Consider the following 14,385-nt stretch of genomic DNA (forward strand, 5'->3'; position numbering starts at 1 on the left):
GTTAAATCCATCTCTAAAGACACACACACACACACACACACACACACACACACACACACACACACATCTACCTGCCACATACAGGGAGCCCATGATAGATCAAATTACAGATAACACCAAAGCTTAACTTGGGGGAACCAATGAGTTTTTATTTGGGTTACTTAGAGGAATATAAGAAGTGACTCAAAGGCAGCTGTGCCACCAAAACCCACCCCACCATGGGAGACAGCTCACCAAATCTGGAAACTTGGTGCACATGGCACAGCCTGCACGCAGCTCAACAGGTTATAGAGTGGCCTTTCCAGATGGCTCAGTTAGTCTGAGCCTCTTCAGGCAATTCAGCTGGTCTCTGCTTCTTCGAGGTGTCTGGGCTTATGTCAGAGTCACCTATGCAGCTTGTGTTTTCTGAGAATGAGTCAGCAGTCTTTACTATTTAATCGTGGGGGATGAGGGAAGAAACTAGTGAATTTGGTCAGTTTCAGGGACTTCCTGGTGCTATTTGAGTTGTTTACTACTGTCTATTTATTGTGAAGAGCTTTCCTGCAGGATGGAGTGTTTTAGTATGGAGGAAATTACTTCACAACACCACACAATGAGGTGTTACAGATCACTTACAATTGCAAAAACTGATGCAGGCTTAAATAACTCCCCCAGGGTCACGTTAACTTTATTCACGACTGGATCAGGGGTCAAAGAGACCTTTTACTAATAGACAAACCCTTTTACCTTTGTCTCTTTATTTGGTTACACACATCTCACCTCCTTTCATAGCAAGCTGTATTTTAAGAGTCCATGTCTGAACTCACTTTGTAGGCTGGCCTCGAACTCACAACAATCTGCCTGCCTCTGCCTCCTGAGTGCTGGGATTAAAGGCGTGCGCCACCACACCTGGCTCAAGACCTTTCTTAAATTGTAGTTATAACCTGGAATACTTGTCTGCTGTGCTCATCCCACTCCATCTCTAGCTGAAAGACTTCCGGGCGTGTGCCTCGTTGTTTCAATGACTTGAGGTATACTAGTGCAGCTTGCTATCTGAGGACCTACCCTGTGATACCCAGCATATAGTATGATCTCCAGGAATATGTGTCATGTGATTGCTAGAAGGAGTTTCTGAAGGAAAAACTCTGGGAAAGCTGACAGTTGTTGGTTTCTGGGCTATAGGGAAAATATTCTCCAGTGTGTTGGCATTTGCTATGATCTTTAAACTATCATCCTGAACGAGAGCTCACTGGAAAAAAGAGACAGTCAAAGGGTCCTGCACTTCTTTTGGGAAACAATCTGGGTCCTCAACTAGCAGTATTTTTTAAGATGGCAAGACTCAGGGCAACGCAGAAGGATAACTAAAATCATCATATGCTAATTCTAGGGAGATAATTTTTTTTAAGGAACAGAGGATTTCAGTAAAAAAAAAAAAAATCAGATTGGTCTAAAGTGTAAGGTGTCACTGGGTGTGGTAGGTAGCTTGTACCTGTAACCCCAGCACTCCAGAAGTGGAGGCAGAGGAATGCCGCACCCCATCTCAGGCTGGGCTCCAGAGTGAGACCCTGTATCAAAAGCTCCAAAGCCCAAACAAATAAAAAGCCAAAGGGGCAGGCATTCACAATAGAGTTGGACAATATTTACTGTAAAAATATTTAAAGTAAAATCATTTAAGAAAAGGAAAAATGGAAAAAATGTCTTGATTGAACCAATTTCAACTTCTTATAATGATTTATTATTCTACTAAATTTAAACACTTCTCTATATGAGTATATAGTTAAAAGGATTCTTAAATGCGGGGCGTGGAGGAAGCCCTGAGTGAATGTGTGTTGTTGACATAAGCACAGCCATGTTGAGGACTCCAATGCCTCAGGCGTGAGAATGGCAAAGCCTTCCCCAGGTCAGGCTCAGAAGGACAGCAAAGCTTTCCTGTGGCCCAAGTATGAGTGTTTAGGAATTATTGACCAGTGTACATAGACACTATCAACCCCAGCCTTTTCCTCCATGATGTTTACAGCCTGGGACTACTCCCATGTAAAAAACCAACCAAGATTAGCTAAACTGGCCTCCTTGTTCATCTGTGTACTATAAACCCACCTCCTTGACTCAGACATATAAAATAAACAAACATACAAAGTGCCCATTTGCTGCTGCTGCTGCTGCTGCTGGTGCATATGGCCTACCCAATCCCAGCTGTTTTATACATGTGGCAATATGTCAGTCATTTCTCTATTCCTGTCACCTCAGTTAAGTTAATCCCTAAAGCTTTGTCGAGTGTGGCACTGAAACTTCAGAGACACTGTCAGCATCTGAAACCTGGGCAGTCATAGGGGGTAGTGAAATTGTTTACTGGTCTGTAAGATGCTCTACAAAGTCTTAAGGAAAAGCATACACCCGTTCTTTCTGGGGTTGGATGCCTATGGAATGCTGGCACTGGTTCTTGAGGATTTTCTTGAGACCATATTACTGAAATTTAAGGTCAAAGAAATGCTATACAAGTTTGATATTTGCTTTTGAAATCAGTTACTTTAATTGCGGATTCTGAATCTCAGAAATGTTTTAACAGGCCACTACTTTGCGATAAGTATTCCCTGGTAATCTTATGTCAGTTTTTAAGGCCCTATTGCTTTCTTGTATATTGCTAAAGAAATAATATTTGTAAAGTTATTAGTTCGAGTCCTCTATAAAAATTATAGACTACTTTTTCTAATAACGAATTTTTAGTTTACTTTATAAGACACACTTCAGTTCACAATTGTGCCTCATCCTAGAACTGGTGGAAGAATACAGACTGACAGTGAAGGAAAGTTACTGCATTTTTGAAGACTTAGAGCCTGATCGATGTTATCAAGTGTGGGTGATGGCTGTCAACTTCACCGGATGTAGCCTGCCCAGCGAAAGAGCAATTTTTAGAACAGGTAAGCAGATGCTAAGACGTTATTATGAGGTAACAGTCAGCTCTTCACACACTCTTGAGAGCATCCAATATGTGTTTAGGAACCACTAGTTATGTATTGGGTGTTGGGCAAAATGCTGGGTACAAAAAAGGCTTAGCTGGGGTTTAGGATGGAGCCCTAAATCATTCCTTGGGTACAACAGCAGCCATAAGACTGGGCTATTTGCAAGAAGGTCAGAGTTAAGCTGAGGAGTTAAATAGAATAACAGTGGTTCATAGGGAATGTTTGCTAAGGGTCTGGATACTTGCAGGCTGTCATGATAGCACTCAAGAGAGTACCAAGACAGACAGGGGAAGAGCAGGTTCAAGAATGGCTTCCTGGTGCTGTTAACTGCACAGAATGCTAGCTGGGCGTGGTGGCACGCGTCTTTAATCCCAACACTCGGGAGGCAGAGGCAGGTGGATCGCTGTGAGTTCGAGGCCAGCCTGCTCTACAAAGCGAGTCCAGGACAGCCAAGGCTAACACAGAGATACCCTGTCTTGAAAAACAAACAAACAAACACCCAAAAAAACCAAACTGCACAGAATGCTTTAAGTCAGCAGTTCTCAACCTGTGGGTGGCGACCCCTTTCAGAGTCAAATAACATCACAGGGGTCACATATCATATATTTATATTAAGGTCCATAACAGGGACAAAATTACAGTTATAGATGAGCAAGGAAAATAATTTTATGGTTGAGGGGAGTCACTGTAACACTATTATACAGTCCCAGTGCTAAGAAGGTTGAGAGCCACTGCCTTAGATGAGCAGGGGACGTAATGCATCCCTGGAGGAGATTCCTCCTGAAGAGAACATGAGCAGACATGAAGTACACACTGGGGTGTGGGGCACTATAAGATCTTTGTTTTTCCATAATCTGGAAAATAAGGAAAGATCAAGGGTAGGCATGTAGAGCCTATAATTGCAAGCTAAGACTAGAGTTCCTTGTATTGATGTGGAGGGACTCAGAGTGCTTTAGGCCATGGTGAAGTCTTTTCAGAAGGGGGCTGCAGCAGGAGATACAGCAGCATCCGAGGCTGTCTGGTTTTTAAGATCACTGTGGTGACTCATGCATATACTCCTGGCATTTGGGAGGTGGATACATATGTAGCAAGTTCCAGGCCAACCTGGCCTATATAAGACCCTGTTGTAATAACTTAAAACATAATAACAGACAATTTTTTCACCCAAACCTTTACTGACCACCTACTGGGGACGAGTTTATGTCTACCTTTTGGGTAAAAGGAGAAGGGAAAGAATGTTTTCATTTGTTTACGTAGTAGCTAGCTAATGAAAACAGGGTGGGTCTAATAGAAAGCAACTGTTAGGGACTCTTAGGGGCCGGGAGAGGAGATGCTGACAATACATATTGCAGAGGAGGGAGAGAGACTTTTAACTATATGTAGGTTTGTTTGTTCATTTGTTTGTTTATCTCTTTTGAGTTTTTAGCATGGGATAATTTTTTTTGATACAAAAATAAAAAGTAAAACCAGTATTCTCCCATGAGTTGGGACTGCTCTGTGCCTGACTTGTTTGTCTCCCTTTAGCACCGTCCACCCCTGTGATTCATGCAGAAGACTGTACCGTGTGTTGGAATACGGCCACTGTCAGATGGCGGCCTGCTAACCCCGAGGCCACAGAGACCTACACTCTGGAGTACTGCAGACAACACTCTCCTGAGGGCGAGGGCCTGAGGTAAGGCTCTCCACAGTGAGACTGCCTGGAGCCCAGGAACTGTGCTCCAGGCCCCAGGCTATCCCAGCTTCTGCTCACACAGCAAGAAAAGCATCCTTGAATCCTGCTGAGCCAATTAAGCTGTTGACTTGATTTGCAGCGCCATCACCATTCACCAATGAGCTCCACGTTTACAATGAAGCACATGCTACAGTGCAACATAATAACTCCCTTGTAAGAAAATGTATGCGAATTTTAATAAGATAGAACATTCTTTGAGGTACATTTAACTTGAATCATTAGTCAGGATTTATGCACATTTTTTTTGCCGTTTTTACTAGCTCTATCAGAATAGGTGCCACCTAATTCAGGAAACTAATAGTGAGCTTATGTACAATACAAATCAGAACGTCTCCACCATATATTAGCAACACAAAGGAGCTAATTACACATAGATTATCACAGGGACAGACCAGCCTCTCCAAGAACATGAAGAATATAGGGATGCTTCTAGTATAGAAGAAATGTGAGGCTCTCTCAATCAAATGAAGTTAAATTTATCAAGAAAGGACCACACATCCTCTAGGCCGTTAGTAAATACTAGCCCATCTGTGAGGTGGCATTTCCGTGCCCTCTCAAGTCCTGGCTACAGAAAGCACCTTTACATTCCATGATGAATATTCAGTAACTAATTACGAGTTACTAAGTGATATTTGCATTTTGATAAAAGATATTTTCGGGTTTTCCATTTTAGCCACATTTACTGTGATAAACTATTTTGGCAGGAAGTTAGGAGTAACGGTACAAAATTAAGCAACCTTTAATAAAGTGCGTTTGAGTTCTTGATTAGCACCATGATTAAGCGGCTGTTTATTGAGTTGTGATACAAGGTTTCATAGGACTGAACAATAATTATAGATTCTTTCAGGTTGAAGGCAGACGTTGCTACATAATGATCCGAAAACATATTGGGGTTGGGTACGTGAAGAGGGGTGGGATGTGGGCTCCTCTGCGGAACTGAAAATGTGGTAAATATACAAGCAGCATAGGAACAAGTCTGCTTATGTTCCGACTGCCGGAAGGCTAGCTTCAGGAATCATTATAATATTAAATATTACATTTCTCATGTTGTTTGGTTGGTTGCCATATAAAGCCACTAACTTGTTTCAGTCTGAAAGCTCAGACAAGCGTGTTGTGGTCTCAGTACGCTTACAAGATGGTCTGGGAGGGCACTGCCCTGAGAGTCGGAGCCGGATTTGAGTCCTGGCTTTCCCTTGACTCTGCTACCCTTGTGCCTTGTGCAGTGCTTGCACTTTTTATCTAGCTCAGCAGGCTTTTGTTTGCCAGTCCCTGATAGGGACCAGTGCCAGGTAGGCTAGAGGCCTGGCCTGCTACCTTTGGGGTAGGATCACGTGAAATCAGGGACAGGAAAGAGGGTTGTCGTTGTAATGTGCCACCCAAATGCAAGGCTTTAAGAAGGAAGCCTTCCTTTGGCACTTGTGTTGGCAAGTTCCCGGGAAAGGTCCCCAGGAGACAGCCAACATCTGAGGTCAATTCTGGCCCGTGCAGAGAGGAAGGGCTGGAGTAGTGGGTAAGATTATTTAGGGAGTCTGTGACAATCTCTGCAGTCTTTGACACTATGAGGATGCTATTCCAGGAATCCCCATGTCCTAAGGTGGTCTCTCCCGCCATCCGTGAGGAAACCCAGTTCTCAGGAAAGATCAGCCTGTGCGCAGCGCTCTCCAGTGACTCATCTGTTGTGGCATTCATCTCCAGCTGGCATCCTCATAAATCATTTCCCCACAGTCGGATGCTTCAGCCGGCCAAACTCTGACAAACCCTCGAGACCCAGCAGCCCTGTCATCTAGGGAATTGCCCTGCCATCTCCTCAGGGTGGGTATAGGGAGATGGGGCTGGGAAGAGAGGAAATGAGGCCCATAGAGGGCCGTTCCTGTGCCACACGTTGTGTTTGCTCTTACTGAGCTCTCTCAGTGATCCTGTGAGGTAGGTAATGATTTCCATTAAATCAGAACCACAAAGCTTAGACCAGTTGGCACTCTATTAAATTAGGCACTGTGGGTTTGGGGTTAGAATGCAAACCGAGGTCTGTTTTATCCATTGCATTAGTCTTCAGACTCTTGTCATTACAGACGCCAGCTCTCAGAGCCATCAGCCCGGCGACTGGGAGTTATTGTGTATCCTGAGTTTTCCTTGGTCACAGGAGAAACAGATATGAAGAGATAATGCACCACCATTCAGATCTCCTCTGCTTGATCTTTCTCTTTTGCCTGGTTGCCATGGGGCCCTTAAAACTAAAATGGGGGGCTGTTAGCTGCCAATAATGATTCCACACAAATCGTCCTGTCAAACCCTAAGAGACCAGCAGCAGTTCCATTTTTAGAGAGATGACAAGAGTCATCCGCCGATTTTGCCAAAGCCAATGTAGAATTTATTGAGGCATAAAGCTAGTCATTGGGGTTTTGTTTTTGTTTTTGTTTTTGTTTGTTTTTCTATCTAAGGCTTTGCCAATGCATTTCATTCATTCATTGCAAGTAACTATCTAAGGGCCTGGATAAACAGGAGTTTACGGTAGTGTTAGAGCTGAATGGAGAGCCTTTGCCACAGGGTGGGTCTAGTCCAGTGGTTTAAAAACCGGGGGTGGGGGATGGGGGGATGAGGTTGGGGGGCAGAGGTGGGGTGGGATGGGGGGCCAGGGGTGGGGGCGCGGGAGTTCCACCCGCTGAGCGCCGTGGAGAGTCTGGAGCGGTGTTGGAGATGGGGCTGATTGCCACTTAGGTACTCCAAGGCCTTGGGTGGCAGGAAGTGCAACGTTTAGCCCACAGCTCAGACCTCACTTTCCAAGTCCAGGTTCCTGCAGAGTCTGACAGTGGGTAATCTTCTGAAGCAAGCCGATTTTCTTGCCTATAGATTAGCATCATGCCCACCTGCCAAGTCTCTTGCTGAGCTACTGCATCAGGGCCATCTCTTCTGCGCAGATGCGGCAGTGTTTTATAGCCCGGGTTGCCTTCACCTGACTCTGGAAATAACTCATCCTTAGTCTCAGAGACTCAGGGTAACGTGCAGCTTTTGGCTCTCTGACCTAAGAGTCCAGGAGGGGAGGGAAACTCTGCTCTTTGGAAGTGGCCGTGTGTCTCAGATCTTCTGAGGGGATCGCATCAGAGTCTGCTGGGGAAACACTCTAAAATACTATTTATCTATATTATATATGGCTTAATCTTTACAATGCCAGCTATGGTGAACCAGTCAGAAGTTACAATCAATAAATAAAGAACCAAAATTGTCTTTTTAATCACCTCTACTTAATAATTGCCACTTCCCCCTATTGTATTCTTTTGACTTCTTGCACAGCAACCACTTGTTGACCCCTTAACCCTTTAAGGGGGTCAGTATGTGCAACTGTAGCCCTGTGTCTGAGGTAGCCTCTGGCATTGTAGCTGCTCCAGGAATATGCATGTTCCTTGATGGGTAAATATCAATTAACACCAAATACATAATGCTGACCGTAAGAACAGATAGATCAGCTTTTAAGAATAATTTCAAAATAACAAACTGCCAACAAAGCAGAGAAGAATGGTGAATGAGTTCACTTTAGCGTTTGGATAGTTAAGCAGGAGAAAAGATGAGTCTAATTTGTTAGCCTAAAACTTCTCTGTGGATCACTGATAGGGAAAAAAACCTGTCCAGCCCTATATACCCGCTGGTTACATAACCCCTACACATGTTTGTAGAACATGAATTTAGAGGCTCTTGAGGAAGAGTAAAGTAGACCATATATGGCATATTTCTCATGTGGCTCTGTTTACCAAGAGCCTAGATCACATAGTGGGTGAGAATGGAAAGCTCATCTGTGTAGACATCATCATCTGTCCGTTACTGAACGAGACGAGTCAATCTCCTTTGGTCTTTGGCCACTTCAAGTCATCTAACTGGCTGAAATCTCCAGCAAAAGAGAACTTTTCTGTATTCTCCCACACTAGTTACTTCTGTTGGGGAGTGGGGGCGAGGAAGAGCCCAAAGACTCTGGAGTGCGGTGAGATGAAGAAAGGGAAAGAATGGGTAATAGCAAACCACACCCACGCATGTGCGCACACCACACCCACGCATGCGCGCTTGCACTTGTGGGTGGAGGGCACCGCTTCGTTGATTGTACTCTAGATTGGGCACTCTCATTTTAGTTGCTAGAATGAAGCCATTCACCTGAAGAACCGTGTTCCTTCTCCCAGTGTGACGACCGACCTCTTAGATATTCTCATTTCAGACCAATGGTGCTGGTTGAGTTCTTGAGGTGGGGGTGGGGGGTTGTTAAATGGAATGAGCAAGCCTTCGGTGCCTCTGTACTCCATGATACAGGCGTCCCATAATTCTCCTAAAAATGTGCCTTTCTTTCTTTCTTTCTTTCTTTCTCTCTCTCTCTCTCTCTCTCTCTCTCTCTCTCTCTCTCTCTCTCTCTCTCTCTCTCTCTTTTTCTTTTTGTAGGCACCAAAGCTTGGTCCCAGCAGTCAGCCCCCTTGGGACTGGAGGTGGGCGGGAGTGACACTCACTAGTTTGTGTGAGCGATAGATGGAGGACCTCCTCTTCAGCCTCAGCCTGTTCCCTTCGCATACTCTCCTCAGGTTGGGTGGGCTCGAAACACTTTCAAAATTTCCCCCACCACTCTTCTGTTTCCTCAGCTGCTCCGTCTCTCTTGTGCCGAGAGAAGTCAGCAGAAGTGTGGGCGGAGGAGGAAAACTGAGAGCAATATAGTACAGGGATTAGCTGTGTGGGCTGTGCAGAGAAGTTGTGCACTGAATGACAAATCTGTGAGACGCAATACTCCACAAATTAGCTGGGAGTGAGCTTCCTGTCCCTGCCCCCGCCTTAGCCTGTGGTGGCCTGGAGATCCTCTTTGTTGGGGGGGGCATACCTTTGAGGGTGAGTAGCCTTCTGAAGGTCGGCCTGGGTGCTGGGCCTGTGAATTCTCTATCCTGCGTTTAACTGTCTAACTGGAGGGCCAGCTATGCCACTCAAAGTCAGGTGCTCCAAATGGGACTCCTGCTGCCCTGTCCTTGTAGGCAGCCAGGAGGAGGAACCTCAGTCTCTTAAAAAAAAAAAAGTTCTTATTAAGCTTTCAGGTAGATGTATGCTGACTGACCATGAGTCGACAGCCAGTATTTTGACCTTCTGTGTGGCCTGTGGGTAAAAGAGACAAATACTCCTGCTCCAGGCTTGCCTCACAGGGCCACAGGAGGGCCCCTGACATGACTGAGCCCAAATTCAGAATGATTAAGAGGTAATGGCCTGTGTTTACATACAGTTGTTTTTCTGGTCCCTTTGCAGAAGCTTTTGAGAGGGGAGTAATGTGATGATCACCCCCCCTCCCCCCCTGGTGTTCTTGGCATTTAGGATTTTCTTATATTTTTGGTTGTGAGCCTAGTCTTTAATGGCTGACCAACCTCTCCAGCCCAGGCATACAGCATTTTCTTTTTAAAATTTTATTATTATTATTGTTATTACTACTACTACTACTACTACTATTACCATTATTATTATTGAGACAGGGTTTCTCTGTGTAGCCCTGGCTGTCCTGAATTCACTTTGTAGACCAGGCTGGCCTCGAACTCACAGAGATCTGCTTGTCTCTGCCTCCCAAGTGCTGGGATTAAATCACATTCAGCGTTTTCTAAGCAAAGTCTTTCTACCTAAAAAACTCCAAGTTGACTGACCATTTGATATCTCACGTCCTCCTGGTTGTACATAGAACGTCAGACAATGGGAACGCAACCTGTTCTTTACTTCAGTTGCCCTGTGTCAATTTCCCAGTGAAGGACCCTGTCATAACAGGGCCCCTAAGACAGTTCTGTGGGTACAAGAGCCAAGTAACGCAAGGTGAAAAGACTGTTAGAAAGATCAGGCTGAGAACAGAACCTCAGTGGAAGGTAAGATTCAAATCTGAACTTCTTGGCAGCTTAAATAAAAACTGGAGAGAGGGGGAGAGAGAGAGAGAGAGAGAGGAGGAACGAGATTACATAATTCATTTCTCTTTAAAAGAGGAAGCACAGCATTTCACTAAGAGAGACAATTATGTTCCATGACATTCAGCTCTGAGATGAATTTTTCATGGAGCTCTTTACGTAAGGGCTCTTAAGATAATAGTGGTTGTCTCCGAGAGCAGTTTTACAAAAGATGCACAAACACGCTCTGTTAATCATTTGCAAACTGTGTTTGAAAGCACAGTGTTAAATCACTCTTCTCCGCAGACTGGCCTCAGGGATCTCAAGTAACTGTCCACACAGAGGACCAGGGGGCCGGTAAAGAAGAGCTTGGAGGATCCAGAGAGATGAATGTTACCAGCCTCCTGGGAGCCTCTGTCTGAAGCATAAACAGTGTCTTTCGCTCAGACAGAGAACGCAGAACTCCAGGCTCCTTCTCCTGGACTCTTTGGCTCACACTGACTTTCTGACAGATTTGAGCTTGGGCGGGGCCCCGGGCCTATGGTCGTCTGCACATAGCGCCCGCATTGTTTTTCTGCACTGTTATGAAACGATGATGATAGTTAGTAACACGGAGTCTCATAATATCCCTTTTTATCGAAAGAAAAATGGTTCTATTAAAATTTTATTTACCAAGTCTTTTTAATCACGGAAAATTAGTATATAAAGAATGTTCTTCTTAATCCTGACTTAACTGGGTTCCCACCCCCACCTTATAAAATTTCTATGCTTACGGTTAGCTAAAGATTTGCAAACACCTTCAAACACCTGTTGACTAGTTTGTCTTTTGTGGGTTTGTGTTATTGGTTTATGGTTGTTGTTTTGAGAGAGGGTTACACACTGTAGCCAAAGCTGGCTGGAATTTACAGCAGTCCTTCTGCCTCAGCCTTCCAGGTACTGAGATTATAGCCATGAGCCATCATTCCGGCTTGATTTAAAAAAATATATTTATTTATTTACCTTTATGTATATGGGTGCTGTCCAAAGAGGGCACCAGATCCCAGTATAGATGGTTGTGAACCACTGTGTGGTTGCTGGGAATTGAACTCAGAACCTCTGGAAGAGCCAACAGTGCTCTCAACCACCGGGCCATCTCACCAGGCCCCTGGCTTGATTTTTTTTTTTTTAAATTTCATGTTGCTTATGTTACATAGTTTCCCCTTTCCTTCTTTTCCCTCTCCTTCTCACACTGTTAGGGCTGCGCTTCCCAAACCTCAATGGCCGTTAAAGTCAGCTGGGGTACTTGCAAAATTCAGATGCCTGGACCCCTCCTCGGGAGCCCAGTTCAGAAGCTGTGTGGTGGCCCATACCTGGGATCCCGTCACTCTAGAGGCTGAGGCAAGAGGACCAAGAGATGGAGGCCGACATAGGTCACATAGTGAATTCAAGGTCAGCTTGGACTGCGGGATGAGGCTCTATCTAAAAAAATAATTAATGAAAAAATGAAATATCAAAACGTACCAGTGTGGATGCCCAGGCAGGTTGGGGACTGCTGTTCCACTCACTGCTCCCACAGACCCAGTATGCGTTCTGTTCACAGTTCACAGTAAGTGGTACTGACTGGCTGGCTGGATGTTGGTGCTGGCAACACGGATGCCAGTAAGATCCAACTGTGTTTTTAAACAACAATTCGTACTTAGCCATCTGCTGTGCCCTGTGGTGATGGCGCACCATCCCGAGGCTGCTTCCGGGAGTGGTGACACTGTATTCCTCCATACTGTCTGTACAGAGGCCACCCCTCCCTAGGACACAACACCATGGAGAATACATATTCCCCACAATTACAGGTCTCTCAAGTCCCCTAAAGCATGTGTACCCACCTCATGGTCAGGCCATTGGATTATCAGGTGCCTAGCGGAACTACTTCAAAGTGCTCAAATGTGCGCGCACCTCGGGCGTCCGGAAGTGCATTCAGTCTACTCCTGGACTCCCTCCTGTCTAGGAATATTGCTTTTAAAAGTTAAGTCTTTAATTTTGGGTCCATTTATAGTACACATTCAGAAGACAAAAGAGGGAGCCAGGGAACCTTCACTTCCTTTCTATCTCCCCTTCATCTCTCAGTTCCCACCCCCAAAGGCACTGACTGTCACTCGACTCATTTTTAACTCTCCAGGTAAAACGTCTATAATTTCCCAACAAACATTAGCAATCCTACATGGATTTCTACCAGCTGGCTTCTTTTGCTTAAACATATACCTTTGTGAGCATTCATAAACCATACCCAGGGGACTGCCTCTTGCTGTCCCCAACCATGTTGTAGGAAGCAACCCCATGCACAAACAAGTTCACTTATTTGTGTGTGTGTACATATGTGTGTGTGTCTCTCTCTCTATATATATATGTATGTGTGTATATGTATATATTATATATATATGATGAATTTATATATATTAGGGTGAATTTCTCAAAACAGAAAGACTAGTTAGAGGGTGTGTATCTTTTGAATTTTCATAGTAGATATGACCAACTTCCCAGGGACTGTTGGGGTTTGTCTCTGGCCAGCAGTGCATGCATTTATCTCTTGGCTCTTCTTAGCCTCCCCTGACTTTTGACACTTAGAAAGCTGGAAAACCCAACCGTAGCTTAAGTGCAAGTTTCTGTTGTTGGGCTGATGTCTTCTCATATGGTTTGAGCCATGCACTTTCTTTTCTATGGCTGCTCACTTCTCTTACCATTCTCCCCTCCCCTGTTACATTATGACATTTTCTTTTTTATTCATAGATCCCTCTTCTTTGTTGCTTTTTTTTTTTTGTTTTGTTTTTAAAGGAAGTTAGCTTCCATGTGTGAGTTTGGAATCTTTCGAAACATATTTTGTCATGAATATTTTAAAATGTTAATTTGGTTGAATTTATCGATTTCTTTTGAAAAAAAGCTTTCAAGATTTTTTTTGTAATATTTTAAAATGCCGTCTCTCTGAATATATGCATGTGTAATATTATACATGCACCCTCTGAATATATGCATGTGTAATATTATACATGTCCTCCCGTTTTCTTAATTTTGTTTTTAAAATCTGTTTTATCATTTGAGATTTACTTTGGTAGGAGGTACGAAATAGAGATTCCAACTTTTCTTTTGATTGGTTGGCTGAGTTTGAAACAGGATGTCACTATGTAGCTCTTTCTGGCCTGGAACTTGCTATGTGCACCCGGCTGATTCTGAGTTTACTTCAACCCCTCTCTTTCCCCTTCTCACGTGCTGGGATTTCAGGTTGCAGGTGTGTACTGCTCCCTTCCCTCTCTCATATGATAATGGTTGTCTCTAAAAGAAGTTTCTTATTTCTTCTTGTGATCTGAAGTGCTTACCCAGGAATCTATGCGCTTGGCTCCACTCCTGACCTTGTCCTCTGTCTGTTCTGCTGCCCACCTGTGTTCTCATGCTAAGTACCACATTGTTTTTAGTGGGAAAGCTTTCTATTGAGGGCCTTGGGGGTTAGGTGGCTCATTCATCTTTTTTTCCCCCTCCTATTTCTAGTTTATATTTTATTTTCAGAGTTAGCTTGTGTAACTTCCTCCATCAACTGACTAGATAATTTGTTACTTTTAGAACCATGCTGAATTGATAGATTACCTTCGGGGGTTTGAGGGTTCTATGACATCACATTTCCCTGCAGAGGAACCGGTGTGTCTCTTTTGGTAGCACTGACAGATGTCCCTAATATGGATTTCATACATTTTCTTATACGCTTTCACACTTGCCGCTGCTTTCTGAGATGTGGTCCTATCTTTGGTTGTAATTTTTTAATGAAGGTTTTTGTTGTTGGTAGTTTTGTTTTTGTTTTTGTTTTTGTTTTGTTTTGTTTTGT

General features: G+C 44.1%; 1 protein-coding gene across 2 annotated transcripts in view; it reads left to right on the forward strand.

The window, feature by feature from the left end:
• The window catches only part of CMYA5 (cardiomyopathy associated 5), a 119,237-nt gene that overhangs the window by 69,621 nt on the left and 35,231 nt on the right, over positions 1–14,385 (forward strand). For both annotated transcript variants that reach the window (XM_084800654.1, XM_084800653.1), the window contains exons 8-9: positions 2,751–2,897; positions 4,464–4,611. In XM_084800654.1, coding sequence (XP_084656780.1) covers positions 2,751–2,897; positions 4,464–4,611 — 295 coding nt within the window. The remainder of the gene's footprint in view (positions 1–2,750; positions 2,898–4,463; positions 4,612–14,385) is intronic.

Source organism: Acomys minous, assembly GCF_964271855.1.
Source record: "Acomys minous genome assembly, chromosome: 11".
Taxonomy (NCBI): Eukaryota; Metazoa; Chordata; class Mammalia; order Rodentia; family Muridae; genus Acomys; species Acomys minous.